A 16,416-nucleotide genomic window follows, 5' to 3' on the forward strand; every position below is an offset into this window, starting at 1 on the left:
TTTGAATAACCAAATAACCAAAAGCAGACACATTTGATAAGCGTTTTAGAGGAACTGTTTTCTTAAATGTTATCACAGGTATACGGCAAATTCCTATAAAAATAACCAATTTTCGCTTAAATATAATGCATTTTGTACCATAATCACTTTATTTTTACGTAACGAGTTTTACGCAGAAGTTACAACAAAGTCACGGCACCATTCCAATTACATTAAAAACAAAGAAAAACAGCGGACAACTAACAAAAAAATAATGTAAATGGCATTGCGATTCGAACGGATTCTGGGAACAGAGGATTTCCCCCACGTTTATATCGAACTTGAATTCGCGCTACGAGGCTTATTATTAATCTTTCGCAGAAACTGTATTTTCCATCGTAAACATTTATTGCGAGTAATTCCAGGTACTGCGGGAACCTAGCCAAATTAATGTATAAGACGAAAACTAGTAATAAGATGACATAGAACGTAATTATTAGTTAAAGTGTAAAAAATAATAAGTTTTCCGAAGTGATCATATTAAATGTACATTACTAAGAATGAGTATCGTTGTACTTATGTGTCTGGCAATACATGGAAATCAATAATAGTTCGTTAGTTGACCTAGTATGAGCACTGCCTTGTACATTTCACTGGAAAATTTAATCAATACTGTACAGAGTATTACACATAGAATAAAGACTTATTGTGTAATACAACGTACCCGCACCGACCTTGACATTTCTGTATGTAGAACGCTTATACATAACAATGAACAATCTAGATTTTACTTTAAGATGTTATTTTATGAAAAGCGTTCTTTTTGTAAGCTGTAAAAACTTAATATACGTCTGTGATTTGATATGTTAATCAATATGGCCTTTGGACGACTTCAGATCCAACATTATGTAAAATCTTCATCATGTGTAGACAAAATAACATGTATCTTACCTTGTGTACAAATATATGCATTTTTCTGTTTGTATCCATCAACGTAGTTGGCGTTAATGTAATCTGTGGTGGGATCGTCGGGGTCTGTCTGTGAGAGCAGCACCCGCGAGTGGTCGTAACACAGTACGTCCGTGTAACGGTTCTTGGCTAGATTACTCGGCAATCTGAAATATTAACAAATGATTTTAAGTATATAGAACTGTTTGATAGGATTTCTGGGAGGCAGTCTTCTTTAGGCGTTTAACTAGCGTTTGTGACTAACTTACTTTACAAACTTTATTCTTTTAACAAATTTTAGTCATATCCCAGCTGTTATGATATCTTGTACGCCATTCTGAGTGTGAAAGAAGATAATAATATCAGTTTGTAACGATGTGGAGAAAACTTGCCTTCAGTTTTTCAATGCAAAAAAAAAACTCGAAAACGTTGGTACAAAAACACTAGAAAAGCACAGCGTGATACACACTGCTGAATGGTTTTCAATTAGATTATAAGTCGTTATTACGAAGGGGTTTAAAGACAACTGAAAGTATATGTGTGTATATTTGTATGTTTGTAATAACATCGCAAGTGTGTGTATACGAATATTCATATGTTTACGAAAGCGTCCATTTGTGTTGGTATGGGTTTTTGTGAGTATTGTTGAATATTTGTGTGTACGTATGAGTATATGTGTGTATTCTATGCTAGTAGTATAATGTTGGACTGACTTGGCGTTGTGGAAGGTGCCGTGCGGCGGCCTGGCGCGGATGTCCTCGTACTCGGCGACGAGGCCGCGGCGGCCGAGCTCGCGCACGCGCGCCAGCAGCGCCGCGGGGGACAGCGCCGCGCCCGCGCCGCCGCCGCCGCACTCCTCGTCCGACAGCCCCGGCGACACCGAGCCCGACGACCAAGTGCCGCGCGCTGCGCAACCCACAACAACACACGGCTTACACACACACACCAATAATGCTAACGCACCAATACTACTATCAAGGTTAGCTTGTATGGGGATGGATTCTTAAAGTTGGTAGCAGCTCTTAATTGATTATTGCCGGCATTCATGGGCGAAAGAAAAAAGCAACCTAGTTTCGTTAGAACACTTGTTAGTCCTTCTAATTATACTGCACCATCTAATAAGCAAATATAAAAAATAAAAAAATGTTTTTTCTTTTTTCCAAGGACACACATTAAACATCATTGAGTTGGATGCATCATTTATTGTAATCAAATATAAAATAATGTGTGGGTGAAGGGGTTTGATTGAATTATCTCACTTAATCTTGAAGCGTTATTGCTTTCAACTATACGAGGCGAAACGGGAATAAAAATAATGCTGCTTCCCAATAAAATCAACACATTTCCCCAACACAGTAATACGATAGAGATTCATATTATGCTATAATAATTTTAAAAGATCCACAATAGTATCTTATGGTAGGTATATTTATCGGTTTTTAATAAATTGTCTTAGGCCAGAACTTAAATATTTCATGTTGCTTAAGTAAATAATAAATAACGTAATTATAAATAGTATGTAATTAGAATTTCTTTGAAACTGTGAGCTGTGGTTTTCTGATAATAATTCAAACAATTTAAGTCGCTAAATATAATTAATTAATCACTAAACGTTTCGAAGGTTTTTGTTACTTTATTATGTTTATGTTAGTCATATTCAAGAGCATTTAAGGCTATATAAAGTACTAAATGCAATAACTTACAGTGTATTTTTATTACGTAAACAAGGAATAAAACCATGACAAATCGAAAATACGATAAAAGTGTGAACTTCATGGTGTTTACTTAGTGAAGCACGGCTGCACTGAACCAACAGTTGAATCGATCGCTTTTCGCGTTTCACGAGTTATTCAATCGAGATGTGCAAATCGATTGTTCGCAAATCGCCCTCCAACTCCTATTCGACACATACGCGTGCCACACTACCACGAAGGCAATACGTCACGAGCTCATATCACAAAACAACTTGCGTAAACAAAAAGTGACGTTACAAATGTTATAATCAAGCAAAACACAACTCTGTCGTGTGGCCGCCTTTTAATTGGTAAAACTGATTTACTCGCCGCGTAATTACAGACAGTCTCATAAATTGTATAAATCATGAAATAGTTCCAAAAACGTGTAGGCGTCGCGCGCCGCCATAACATGAACTATCGCACTTCCGAACACCAATTTATTTTTACGACCATCAACTTCAGGCTTCGTTTCTGACCGAACAAAAATGCCATGAAATACGGTTTGTCAGTTTATTGTAAAGCTAGGAAAAGTAAAGGTGTGTTGTTGTTATGAAATTCACTATGACGGGATATCAGTGTTTTAGTATGCCTCGGAAACATTTTGCATATCAAACATGACTATGTGATAAGTCTATTTAGTTCCGATAATATTTGGATATAGGTATAATATTTTAGTCACAATACAACTCACCGCATCGTTTTAGGTATTGACCCATTGGGGCATTAAGTTATTTAACAGTAAAATACTAATTTAAAAACATACCAGCACCTTTCGTATTGGAATTCATTAAAATGTAGTGTAAATTTTATTTGTTGTTATTATAAATAAAGTTAGTAAACAACCATCAAAACCTGCCAAACGATGACAGATTTCATTTTTCTGAATTCGAAATTAGTGTTTTGCAAAGAGGTTAATAATATGTATAAAAAGTTCTTACTGCTTATATCAACGTCCTCTTCGTCTCCAGAGTTGATATGCCTGGCCTTCGTATCACCATTGTAACCGTGTTTATGCCTGCAATATTAAAATATTTGTTATTCACAATAACGCATTTCATAAAAAAAGAACACTGGTCGTTAGTTTTTTTTTATAACTGCTGTAGCTGTACAGCCACATAATAGGTCGTCTTATATACCCAAATACTGTATACCCATAAGTTTATTTTTATACGGGGATGTCATAAAAGCTTTCGACTTGATATATATATGTTTACCCTAACTCAAGTTGTTGGATATACATATATATCTAAGATTGCATATCAGCCAAACGTCCAAAATTAAATATTTATGTTGTTATTGGAAAAAAAATGTCTAGAATAAACGAAGGATTTATGCGTCTAGTTCACGGTGAAGACGTTTAAGAATCATACTGGTCTTTGACACGTGAAATAAACGTTTAGGAACATTATTTAGCAATTTTATCCTTACACACGGCCGTAACTTACTACGACTTTAATTTTTAAATAATAAAACTGCTCCATCAGGCTTTCTGCCTTATACATCTTTGTAAAGGAGTATAGGGTTCTTCTCTTGAATAAGATAAGATTAATTGAATAAATAAGCCGTGTGAACCTGAGTGGACTGGGGTCGCAGGTGTACGGGGGGTCGCCGCTGATGTGCATGTCTGTCTTGTTGTCACCGAGACGAGTCGCGCGGTCACTGGTCATATCACATGCACCCTCGTGCTCTATTATACCTGCACAACAATAACGTTACATGCTTTAATAATGTACGAGTATATACTGGGGACGCATCGCATTCAACATAATGAAGGTAATAATAATCAGAATTTTTAGGTAGATAATTTTGCAGTACTTTTTTGTCATATCACTGTTTTAAAATTAAGAGTTGCGTGCTTTAAGCTTTATGGACGACGATTTAAGCGTATATCGATTAAATTAATGTTGAAAAGTTAGATATTGTATCATGTCATCTACACAAAAAAAACGAATAAGTAATATCTACACCGTTTTAAATATACGCCAGATTATCATACAAAATAGCAGAGAGCAATACGTAGCTCCATCGTAGTATCGATCAAAAGCTTACGCTACTTACCATTTTGCGGCTTGATCGGCGGTATGTGATTGCTGATTACATATTCATCGATAACTCCGTCCAGTTTAGCGTTCTGCAGGTTATTCGTGAAACAGTTCTTGCAGTGCTCCAACCTGGCGAAAACACAAACTCTTTACTCTGAACTTAAAGCCACGATAAGTAAAAAGGAGAGAATAATTCTTATAAAAAGTTACGTCATTTCTCTTTCTAAAAGCCAATAAAAAAAGCTGGCTTCAGTGTTTCAAGAGACCTATTTCAACAATAACACAAACTCACAAAGATATACGAGGCGAGGTGAATTCATATTTTATAGTCATCACCTGAACTCGGTCAAGTTAATGAGCTCTGAAATAACCGACGCAGAAATTTTGCGGCGATTTATCATTGCTACAGAAATGTACTGCTTCATTACATGGCCAATAAATCATCACGGTACATTATGTAATAAGCTACAGTACCTACGTATTCAGTATACTTAAAATCGATTTTGTACACGACAGTCTCCAAGTTTTGCAAACACGTGTGTTACATATGTGACGTAGGTGGCTGGCATATGGCTACTGAACGGATAGACTTGCTATTGGCAGCCACAAATTGATTCGTCTATCACTGACTATTGCTGGTCATAGGAAGACAGGCAACAACCTAATAGATGATGTAACTCGAAGCTCTTTCGTTTATCAATAAAACGAAGGCGTCTTTAAAGTGTCGTTCATCGATGCGGGAAGCTAAGAGCCCATATTGATAATTTCAAGAGCCCTTTTATTAAAGGGCCCTCATTGTTACCTACTTCCCAACACTTTATTCGGAAGGGGTTGTCAGCTCGATTCCCTTATTTCTCATGACCTACAAAAGATTGTGGTGTGAGAGGACTATTTAAAACGCAGATGTTTTTTCTAAAGTTCTTTAACCAGCTGGGATCAGCTAGATCAATTCTACATTATAAGAGAAGAACTTGAAGGTTACGCTTTTCATTTTCATTCGACCATTCTTCTTACGTAACAAAATGTTTTATATACCCTTATAATACTATATGACAGGCATTAAATGAGGCTAACGATAATAATCCGTAATGCCTGAAGCAGCGTAATGGGTAAGTTGGTAACAAAAGCTAACTAAGTTGCCGGAAGGAAGCCAGTCTCAGCAACATGCAAGATAGGGCCTAAGTTAAGACCGTAGCCGACCTTTATGTTAAGAAGGATGCTAACAAAACAGTTTGTTTATATTAAAAAGGTTATATATATTCTTGGAAATCTTTCTTGAAATAATCTTATAATACATAGCTTACATTACACACGTGTACAAAGTATTAATTAATGAAGGGGTAGAGACAGAAATCTAATTTAATGCTTTAATACTCGTAAGCCAGTAACTTCGTCAGCTTGTGTGGCAGTCAGCAGATTAATTTCGGAAGCGACGGGAGATCCTAACTAGAACATGTCATGTAATGTAATTCATAAAGGCGTTTTAATGCGCCCCAAATACTAATTGAGTTGGATGCTGTCTCGCCTTACACTGCTCAAATGTTCATTACGTTTGCGTTTACTGTCACAACCTTGACCCTGACTTTGTGAAGAAAATAACGTTGAAAAATAAACAGTGTGAACGTTTATTGTTGTTTATTGGTGTTGAACGATTAGTTTGTTAAAGTGAGCTAGCGCGGCACGTGCTGATGAGTTGCCGGGGGTCTCCCTCGGCTACAGTTAACCTCCCCTCCCCCTTCATCCTTATTCAAGCTCATATTGAGCCAATAACGTTCGTATTACTCAGATGCAAACAACAATATAAGGTTCAGCCCGACTAACAATATTCTAGTTTTAAATTATGCCAAATAGGTTTATATTGAATGTACAAGACTCTTTAAGCATTTTTTTATCCGTCTATTCAGATTTTTTCCAATTTGTCCTGTGACATTATGTGCGTTTTTTATGTTGGTTATCGCCACAAAAATAGCTTATGACTTATGAGTTCAAACTATCACCATGCTAAATTTGACGACAATTGCGGTCTACCTGTGAATGCTTGTAACAGAGTTACTCTCAGATTTATGATATAAGTTTGAATAATGGTGAAGCTGCAATATGCGGCAGTGTTAATAATAAAAAATTGTTGGTTAGTGCTCACCAGGCGGCGTGGTCGGGCTCGTGCAGCCCGCCGAGCTGCTTGGGCAGGCTGGCGCGCGGCACGTGCAGGCCCAGCTGCGGCGCGTTCACCGTGTGCACGCGCTCGCGAAGCTTCTCGCGCACGAACAGCCGTAGGATGCGGAACGGTGCCTTGAACCACAGCGGCGCTGTCACTATTAACACCTTCTTCAGCTTTGCAGGGTAACCTCCCTACAACAAAAAAGAAAACGATTAATGAAATACAGTTATATTTGAGTGTAAGTCATTCGGGTGCATCTCAGAAGTATTTACTATAGATGCAAGGTCTTATGTACCTGGGTTCACACAAAATCAAATTCCGATTTTTCTAAATATTCTTAATGTTCATTGCAGTACAAGACTATCCTTTAACAATTACTAACAAGGTAACCGAGACCATTAATAGTTCGCTAATTTGATTCCGTGCCAAGATCCAAAACAGCGTAGAAAAATGTGTCGACCACGCATTTGTAGCTAGAAATTATTGTTCGGAGAACTGTCCTGACTATTAGGAGCGCGATGGCCTTAAATATATATCGTTGCCAGCTCCAAAAGAACTCCAGTTCATGATCGGCCAAGATGACGCATTCGTTTACAAACTAATAAACAACTGTTCAACAAGGTCTGCCTGCAACATTAAAAAAAAAACAAAACACTTATCCGTTCTACTCGACAAATTGTCACTTAGAATAACTCAAGACTTCGGAATCTAAAATTAATTTATCCTATCAAATCCCTACCAAGAAATGACAGAACTTGATAATAAATTCAACGGGGGTGGACGTTGATCTTATAAATATTCAGGACAAAGATGTTCTTCAAGAGGTCGAGAGTAAATGGGATGGGACTGGGTGGAAATTTTTTAGGTGAACTATATTATTAACATATCAGAATATATGACTATGTGTTCACTGTTCAGTTTAAGACGAGAAGGACGTTTAAGAATAACTATAATGCGCTTACTTTTAGATATTATCTGTAGTAAGCTTTACTTAAAATCAATATTACGTTATAGATCTCTGAACACCAATTACGAAGTTCAGATGCCTGAAATTTAAATTTTAAAAAGTATTTTGGCACGAAAGTTGGTTGCTATGAATGTTTTTGTTGATAGTTATTACGCGAGCCAATTTGCCGGAAAGGTCAGGTCGGTAAGGTATATGGAAGTTAGTTAGTGAGTACGAATTTATCGTGAGATATATTTTCACATTGGTGCACCTACATTACCTACCTATATCATATAACAAAATCAAAATCAAAATCAAAAGTCATTTATTCAAATTAGGCTACTAAGTAGCACTTTTTGAAGGTCAAATTACATTGACAGCACCCAGTTTTGCCCACCCGTCACCGCTTCCTAAGTGCTTTTGCTGTGAGAGAAGAAACGGCGCAACAAACTCCCCAGCAGCACGCTGTCTTTCCATTTACAATATAATTATTAAAAAATATATCAAAATAAGTGTGTAGGTGCCGTGCCAAATAAACAAAAATTTGAGGTCATGGTACCTAAGCCACTATGAACTTAAACTGTCAACTACTCGGCCAAGGTCAGCAGACCGACCAGCCACCGCAAGCAGCACCCGTTCACGAGTATGACGCAAGGGTCAGCCATCACCTCCCTCGCCATATTTGAGGGAAGGAGGTGACCCGACCCAAGACGCCACCGCAGGCAGTGACGACTAAGGGAGCATGACGTATCTGCTGCCGGCTAATAAAATAAAACTCAAAGAAAGAAATACCCCAAACGTTGATTTACCTGGCACAGCCCCGAACACGGAGGCGGCATAAATTGCTACGTCATTCAATCTTATAATTAATAAAATTATACATGTCAAAATTTCTAATAAAGAACATATACGTTTATGCGTATAATCATACTAAAAATAAAACAAAATAGGTAACACAATGTTACATACATAAAGTATGCCTATCAAATAACATAATAATCGTAATAACACGTCATACATTAATCCACACTAAAACCGTCCTGTGTTAATCACGGCGACCAACTATTTTTATCATTCAAGTAATCATTTATTGTATAGTAAGCCTTCTTGCATAGTTTATCTTTAACCGTTGATTTAAACGAGTTGAATGGCAATTCCAATAAACTAGGAGGTAGTTTATTGTAGAGGCGAACACTAAGCCCTACAAATGAGTTGTGTACCCTATGTAAACGGTGCGATGTACCAATTATCTTATGTTTGTTCCGTGTATTTATACTATGTATATCACTCTTTTATGGTATAAGTGAAGATTTTGTCGTATCCATAGTATATTATCTAAAATAAATTGGGATGCTACAGTTAAAATGCCTATCTCTTTAAACCGCTCCCTAAGAGAAACTCTAGAGCCTAGCTGATAAATGGATCTGACAGCTCGCTTTTGTAAGACGAATATCGCTTCGATATCAGCCGCCTTACCCCACAGAAGTATGCTATAGGACATAACGCTGTGGAAGTAGCTGAAATAAACAAGACGAGCTGTGACCACGTCAGTAATCTGCCTAACTTTTCTAACTGCGTAAGCGGCAGAGCTGAGTTTATTCGCTAGGTATGCAATATGCGCCGACCACTTTAGTTTTGCATCAACCGTAACACCGAGAAAAACCGTTGATTCTACAGTCTCTAGCACTTCATTATTTATAACAATATTCGGCCCAAGATTCTTAACATTAGGCGTCGCGAATTTAATACATTTGGTTTTCTTGGCATTTAATACTAAATTGTTAATTGAAAACCAATGTGTGACGCGAGTGAGTGTATTATTTATTTCATTAAAATCATTTCTATTTCTGTTGACTTTAAATATTAAAGAAGTGTCGTCTGCAAACAGCACAACGTCACACATGCCTTTTAAAAGAATGGTAAGTCATTAATATAAACTAGAAACAAAAATGGCCGAGTATTGAACCCTGGGGTACCCCTAGTTTCACAGGTAGTCCGGTGGACTTGCTACCATTGACATCTACACATTGGACCCTATCACTCAAATAGGAATTAATTAAATCCAGTGATTTATTTTTGACACCGTAATGTTTGAGTTTGCATAACAGTGTGTCATGCCGGACGCAATCGAACGCCTTTGAGAGGTCACAGAAAACGCCAATAGCATTCTGAGAGCTTTCCCAAGCGTCGTAGATGTGTTTCAGTAAAGCTACACCCGCGTCGGTAGTTGAACGTCCCTTTGTAAAACCGTATTGCTCGCTATGTAAGAGGGTCTTGTGATTAAAATAATGCAGAAGTTGTTTTAAAATCAATTTTTCAAAAATCTTGCTAAACGCAGGTAAAATTGATATCGGTCTAAAATTACCAACGTCACTTCTACTACCTGCCTTAAATAACGGTATGACTTTACTGTGCTTCATCAAGTCCGGAAAGACACCTACGTCTACGCATTTATTAAAGATGACAGCTAAAGAGGTGCTACAATGTTTATTATATTACTTAGGAGTTTTACAGAAAAGCCCCAAAGATCTTCTGTTTTTTTTTGACTGAGTGATTTGAAAGCATTGTTTATATCTAATGGAGTCACATATTCGAAACTGAAAGTAGAATCACAACTGGGCACGCAATTACGTAATAAGTTTTTCTGCATAAGTGATGATGATTTTAAGGAACTCGTTGTAGTTTAATGGTATAATCTGCGAAAAGTTATTAAAAATAGAGCATTTTATTAGCTTCAGTGACTAATTCATTGTTTATAAAATATCGAAGTTGTTGTCGCGTTTCGTAGCCTTACCATTTCTTGATTATAATATTTCCACGTGGCTTTTACTTTATTTAAAGAGTTTTTATTTTTCGCTGATATACTTAGACTTGGCCGAGTTACAACCTTCTTAAAAATTTTGAAATAATTTCTAACATAATGTATAAAATCTGTGTCAAATTTATATTTTTTCATGCCTATAACTCATATACCTGCTTCGACTTTTGTATATGCAGTATGCATTGTACGAGCCGCTGCCCACAAAAACCGATTATGCTATAGGACATAACGCTGGGAAGTAGCTGATAAACAAGACGAGCTGTGACCTATAGGACATAACGCTGTGGTAGTAGCTGAAAAAACTAGCAAGCTGGCCACGTCAGTAAGTTGTAATGTTTTACTGCTTAACAACTACTATATATGCAATATGCGCCGACCACTTTAGTTTTGCATCAACCGTAAACACCGAGAAAAAACCGTTGATTCTACAGTCTCTAGCACTTCATTATTTATACAATATTCGGCCCAAGATTCTTAACATTAGGCGTCGCGAATTTAATACATTTGGTTTTCTTGGCATTTAATACTAAATTGTTAATTGAAAACCAATGTGTGACGCGAGTGAGTGTATTATTTATTTCATTAAAATCATTTTCTATTTCTGTTGACTTTAAATATTAAAGAAGAGTGTCGTCTGCAAACAGCACAACGTCACACATGCCTTTTAAAAAGAATGGTAAGTCATTAATATAAACTAGAAACAAAAATGGGCCGAGTATTGAACCCTGGGGTACCCCTAGTTTCACAGGTAGTCCGGTGGACTTGCTACCATTGACATCTACACATTGGACCCTATCACTCAAATAGGAATTAATTAAATCCAGTGATTTATTTTTGACACCGTAATGTTTGAGTTTGCATAACAGTGTGTCATGCCGGACGCAATCGAACGCCTTTGAGAGGTCACAGAAAACGCCAATAGCATTCTGAGAGCTTTCCCAAGCGTCGTAGATGTGTTTCAGTAAAGCTACACCCGCGTCGGTAGTTGAACGTCCCTTTGTAAAACCGTATTGCTCGCTATGTAAGAGGGTCTTGTGATTAAAATAATGCAGAAGTTGTTTTAAAATCAATTTTTCAAAAATCTTGCTAAACGCAGGTAAAATTGATATCGGTCTAAAATTACCAACGTCACTTCTACTACCTGCCTTAAATAACGGTATGACTTTACTGTGCTTCATCAAGTCCGGAAAGACACCTACGTCTACGCATTTATTAAAGATGACAGCTAAAGAGGGTGCTACAATGTTTATTATATTACTTAGGAGTTTTACAGAAAAGCCCCAAAGATCTTCTGTTTTTTTTTGACTGAGTGATTTGAAAGCATTGTTTATATCTAATGGAGTCACATATTCGAAACTGAAAGTAGAATCACAACTGGGCACGCAATTACGTAATAAGTTTTCTGCATCAAGTGATGATGATTTTAAGGAACTCGTTGTAGTTAATGGTATATCTGCGAAAAAGTTATTAAAAATAGAGGCAATTTTATTAGCTTCAGTGACTAATTCATTGTTGTATAAAATATCGAAGTTGTTGTCGCGTTTCGTAGCCTTACCAGTTTCTTGATTAATAATATTCCACGTGGCTTTTACTTTATTTAAAGAGTTTTTTATTTTTTCGCTGATATACTTAGACTTGGCCGAGTTACAAACCTTCTTAAAAATTTTTGAATAATTTCTAACATAATGTATAAAATCTGTGTCAAATTTATATTTTTTCATGCCATATAACTCATATAACCTGCTTCGACTTTTGTATATGCCAGTAGTGGCCCATTGGTTAAACGAGGCAGCAGAACTGCTCTTGACTTGTCTAGTTTTACACTTAAAAGTTGTTTCGAACTCGCTTTTAACTACATTAAAAACCGATTCATAAGCCTCATTAGGGTTAGTCGAGTCCAAAAGCGATGGCCGTAATTTTGACTTGATGTTGATTTTAAAACGAGAGCAACGATGCGCTGTGTAAGGCCTACTGACTACCTTAATGGTTTTATTAGATAGTAATTGAGAAAAACTAGCAAGTTGGCCACAATGGTCAGAAGTAATATTAGTTAAAAGTAATGTTTTATTTGCTTCACAACTACTAAATATATTATCTATGCAAGTTGCAGAAGAGGCCGTAAACCTAGTTGGTTCGCAAAAAAGGTTATTTAAATTAAACGACTTGAACAAATTCAGCAGTCGGATAGAAATTGGAGCTAATTCTAAAATATTTACATTGAAATCCCCACAAACTATAACTTGCTTATTATTACATTTAACTTTCGCTAATGAATCTTCCATAACAGATTCAAATAAATTAAAATCGCTTGAAGGGGGTCTGTACACACAAATTATTATGTATTGCTCTAGTTCCACACAGGACAGTTCAATAGTGCGCTCGATAGAAAGGTTAGCAATATCAGGACGTTCTTTACATTTAATTTCGTTTGAAACAATAATAAGTGACCCTCCGCGAATAGCACTCTTTCTTACAAACGCACTCTGTATGGAATAATGGACGCTATTAAATACCGCCACCTCAAAGTCTCTTAACCAGTGTTCAGTTAAACATAACACCTGAACATCGTGATTTTCAATAAATAAACTTAATTCTAATTCTTTGCCGGAGAGGCCTTGCATATTTTGATGAACAACATTCAATCCATGCAGCCTCCCCGCTAAACACAAACCTATATACCTATATATAAAGCTTTTACGAAGCCGAATTTATCTTCCAATATATTTTACGGCTGCGCTAAGAAAAGTAACTGGGGTTCCTACGCTATTTGTTTCTTAAACAAAGAAAAAGCAAAACCTATCTGTGATCGAAATACTCAGCCTCTTTCTCCAGTAATTTTTTGTCTGAGAAAAGGTTTTATATCGAGATCTCTTGATTGAATTCAGTGAACAGATACATTATTAAGTAAAGATCAAAATGTTTGAAAGGTAAATGTGAGTGCGTACTTGCGTAGTGCAGGGTCGAGCTTATGACGCTAAGAAAACTAGGGGCGAGAGGTCATTGCCCCCGAATTTGGGCTCCCTTTATAAAATCATACCTGGCAACGGATACGCCGCCTTCTTAAGAAGGGAATGTGTTGAATATAACATGTATAAGCTATGATATCTGCTAATTCTAGCTTAATATTGTGCGCATTTACAGCGATAATTTACGTTTATTCGCAAAATTTTGAATAACATTGTTCTATCATACTGCTTTGTGAGCAGTTTATTCCGCTCGAGGTAATAGCTATCAACAAGAAGAATTAAGCGATTAAATTTTAAGTAGTCTAAACCAAAGGACGTAAACATTTGGAATAGACTAGGTGCATTGTCCTGGGTCTTCCTTATTGCGTCTGCAGTCTAGACGAGTCCTGTGACGTCAATCTATGGTGGGGTTCAATCCTCCAGCTAGACGGACCCAGACGCTCATCGATTGCTTTAGTTAAAACAAAATTATAGATTTTCTGGCGACGATATACTTAAACAAGGACTAACTTTAATGTCAAGCTTATTTTTAAGTCCCAGGAGGGGCAACAATGTGGCTTTTAAATATTTTTATGGATTGCTAAGTAGAGGTATATATTTCCTTTCCTCTTAGTATCGTTTAAAAATGGGGAAAAATGGGGTATGTCCGACATGGAACGAAAGGTTTACGGGTAATTCTTTATCGACATTCATTTTTTACGTGCTTATTTATCGACAATTCCTATATATCACACCTGAAAATAAAGCCTTTACGAACTTTAAGTATTACAGTAGGTACATTTCAACATTTTCCTTTGATCCTTTTTCATCAGTGAGACAACGAATTGATTGAACAACTGATTTCGTTACTTGTATTACTTAAAGAAATGGTGTCACGACCTGGTATTATAGGTATGACTTGTCGACTTGCCTGGTTATTGTATGAAGTAGGTCGTGGGTCGCGTGGACGGGGCAAGATAAACCCCTTTGAAACGACGCCAAAACACTCGACTTTATGCCTAGGTAGAGTTGGAACTCTACACTTAGTATTTATATCAGCTTGTATAACAAAAGGCTTATTTTATTGTTTTATCAGTTTAAATATTTACTAATTAAATAACAATTTTCAGTCACGTGAGCGTGACAATGTAAAAAGGGATAGAAAGATGTTGTTTAGAAGATAGAAACATAGAATCTTATTCTTCTTTTAATATTAAAATGAAATTAAACTGACTTTACTAACTTCTTCATTAGTTGGCGAATACAACTACAAAGCCCGCACCTATTAAGAAGTTTCGCGCGAACTTCGAGAGTTCATGATTAGAGCAATTTGGATAACAATGCAATTTAGGAAAAAACATTCTATTTATTTTAACAACTAGCTATACATATAACTTTAGGCTGAAAATACTTAAATCATGGGACTTGGCAGTAGAGCCAGTTGCAGCATGACGTTTAAATCTTTTCATGTCAGCCGTATTGAAAGCAAAAAGAATACAAGGTCTTTAATCAACCCTCGCGACCCGTTTTTATTAGAAGCGAAAAAACGGTGATGTTCAAAAGATTGTGGGTTTGTAACCGACCAAAATACATGAGTAGGTACCGTGTAAGCCAGGTGTAACTTACAGGTACATGTGAGAGTGAAAGGGAGAGCTGTCGCCATCATAAAAGGGTTGTACATTAACTGCCTTCATTGAGACGGGCCGCCAGTGCTGCAGTCCTATAGAAATGATGTTTTTCTGCTACTTGCATTCACTGGGATAGCAATGGCTCAACATTTACCGAATATGTAACTGGTACGTACATTTTAAAATTGGCATGAAATATATTTTTTTAATCAATTGCTCCGCAAAAGACTCTCAAGACAAGTGTACTGTAATTAAGTATGGTTACATTTGCATAATTATAATAAGTAGGACGCATAATTTAGGACAGTATTTAGTCTTAGCAATCATTGCTACAATGCAATTAATGAATCTTATTACGACTTCATTAATAAATCAGTCCACTGTTGGACATGGACGTCTTTCATATTGCACCATTATTCACTTCCACATTGAGTTGTTTACCAAAGGTCAAATGTGCGACAATCCAAAGCTTATGAATGCCTCCACCTTAAAAGTGTCATGTACTTAGTTACACAGGGTCGAGCTGTTTCAAAAGCATCAAAGGTTCAAAGGAGGCGCCATGTATTTCAGGGAAGAAAATGGACCTTATTCAGGTTGTAAATGAGAAACGTCTCGGGCCCGACTCGAGAGTCTACAAAGCGTCTCGACACACAAGCCATCAATGGTCTATAAGATAGCTCTGAGGAAAAAATATTCCGCCTTAAACAGCTCATTAAACAAATAGCTCAAGTTTTCTGTGTAAATAGACTTAAATTAATAGATGCAGCATTTTATCATCAAAACATTATCAAATCATCGAAAAACTAAAAAGTTCGGTTCATAGAATACTAAGTATTTTTAGTTCGATTAACATAAGACACAAATACTCACTCCCATTATATCGTTTAAAATAGCCCAAATTATTGCTATTTTGTCTAGAACTTTAAAGCGAGCACCAATAGGAAGTTTCGACAGGATGTACCGTGGAAGTTAGTACGACGCGACGTATATAATGTTAAGCGCATTACGAGCGACAAAGTGTCACCGATGTTTCGTCAGAATTGATGGAACGATTTCGCAAACAACACGTCGTCCCAGCACCGGTCGGGACTGGCACCGCGCCAGACATAAATAACACTGATCATCTTTAAACTACTTTCTAACTATACTCTAAGAGGACTGCATGTAAAGCAGGTTTATCGGGTGTAGATATCACTATTAACGAGGTTTTTTA

General features: G+C 36.8%; 1 protein-coding gene across 2 annotated transcripts in view; it reads right to left on the reverse strand.

Annotated features, from left to right (window-relative positions):
• LOC113503407 (tyrosine-protein phosphatase non-receptor type 9) overlaps nucleotides 1-16,416 on the reverse strand; it is a 41,108-nt gene that overhangs the window by 2,408 nt on the left and 22,284 nt on the right. For both annotated transcript variants that reach the window (XM_026885355.1, XM_026885354.1), the window contains exons 5-10: nucleotides 6,846-7,054; nucleotides 4,722-4,834; nucleotides 4,236-4,359; nucleotides 3,602-3,678; nucleotides 1,641-1,833; nucleotides 931-1,094 (exon numbers count right to left, since the gene is read on the reverse strand). In XM_026885355.1, coding sequence (XP_026741156.1) covers nucleotides 931-1,094; nucleotides 1,641-1,833; nucleotides 3,602-3,678; nucleotides 4,236-4,359; nucleotides 4,722-4,834; nucleotides 6,846-7,054 — 880 coding nt within the window. The remainder of the gene's footprint in view (nucleotides 1-930; nucleotides 1,095-1,640; nucleotides 1,834-3,601; nucleotides 3,679-4,235; nucleotides 4,360-4,721; nucleotides 4,835-6,845; nucleotides 7,055-16,416) is intronic.

This window comes from Trichoplusia ni, chromosome 19, assembly GCF_003590095.1.
Source record: "Trichoplusia ni isolate ovarian cell line Hi5 chromosome 19, tn1, whole genome shotgun sequence".
Classification (NCBI taxonomy): Eukaryota; Metazoa; Arthropoda; class Insecta; order Lepidoptera; family Noctuidae; genus Trichoplusia; species Trichoplusia ni.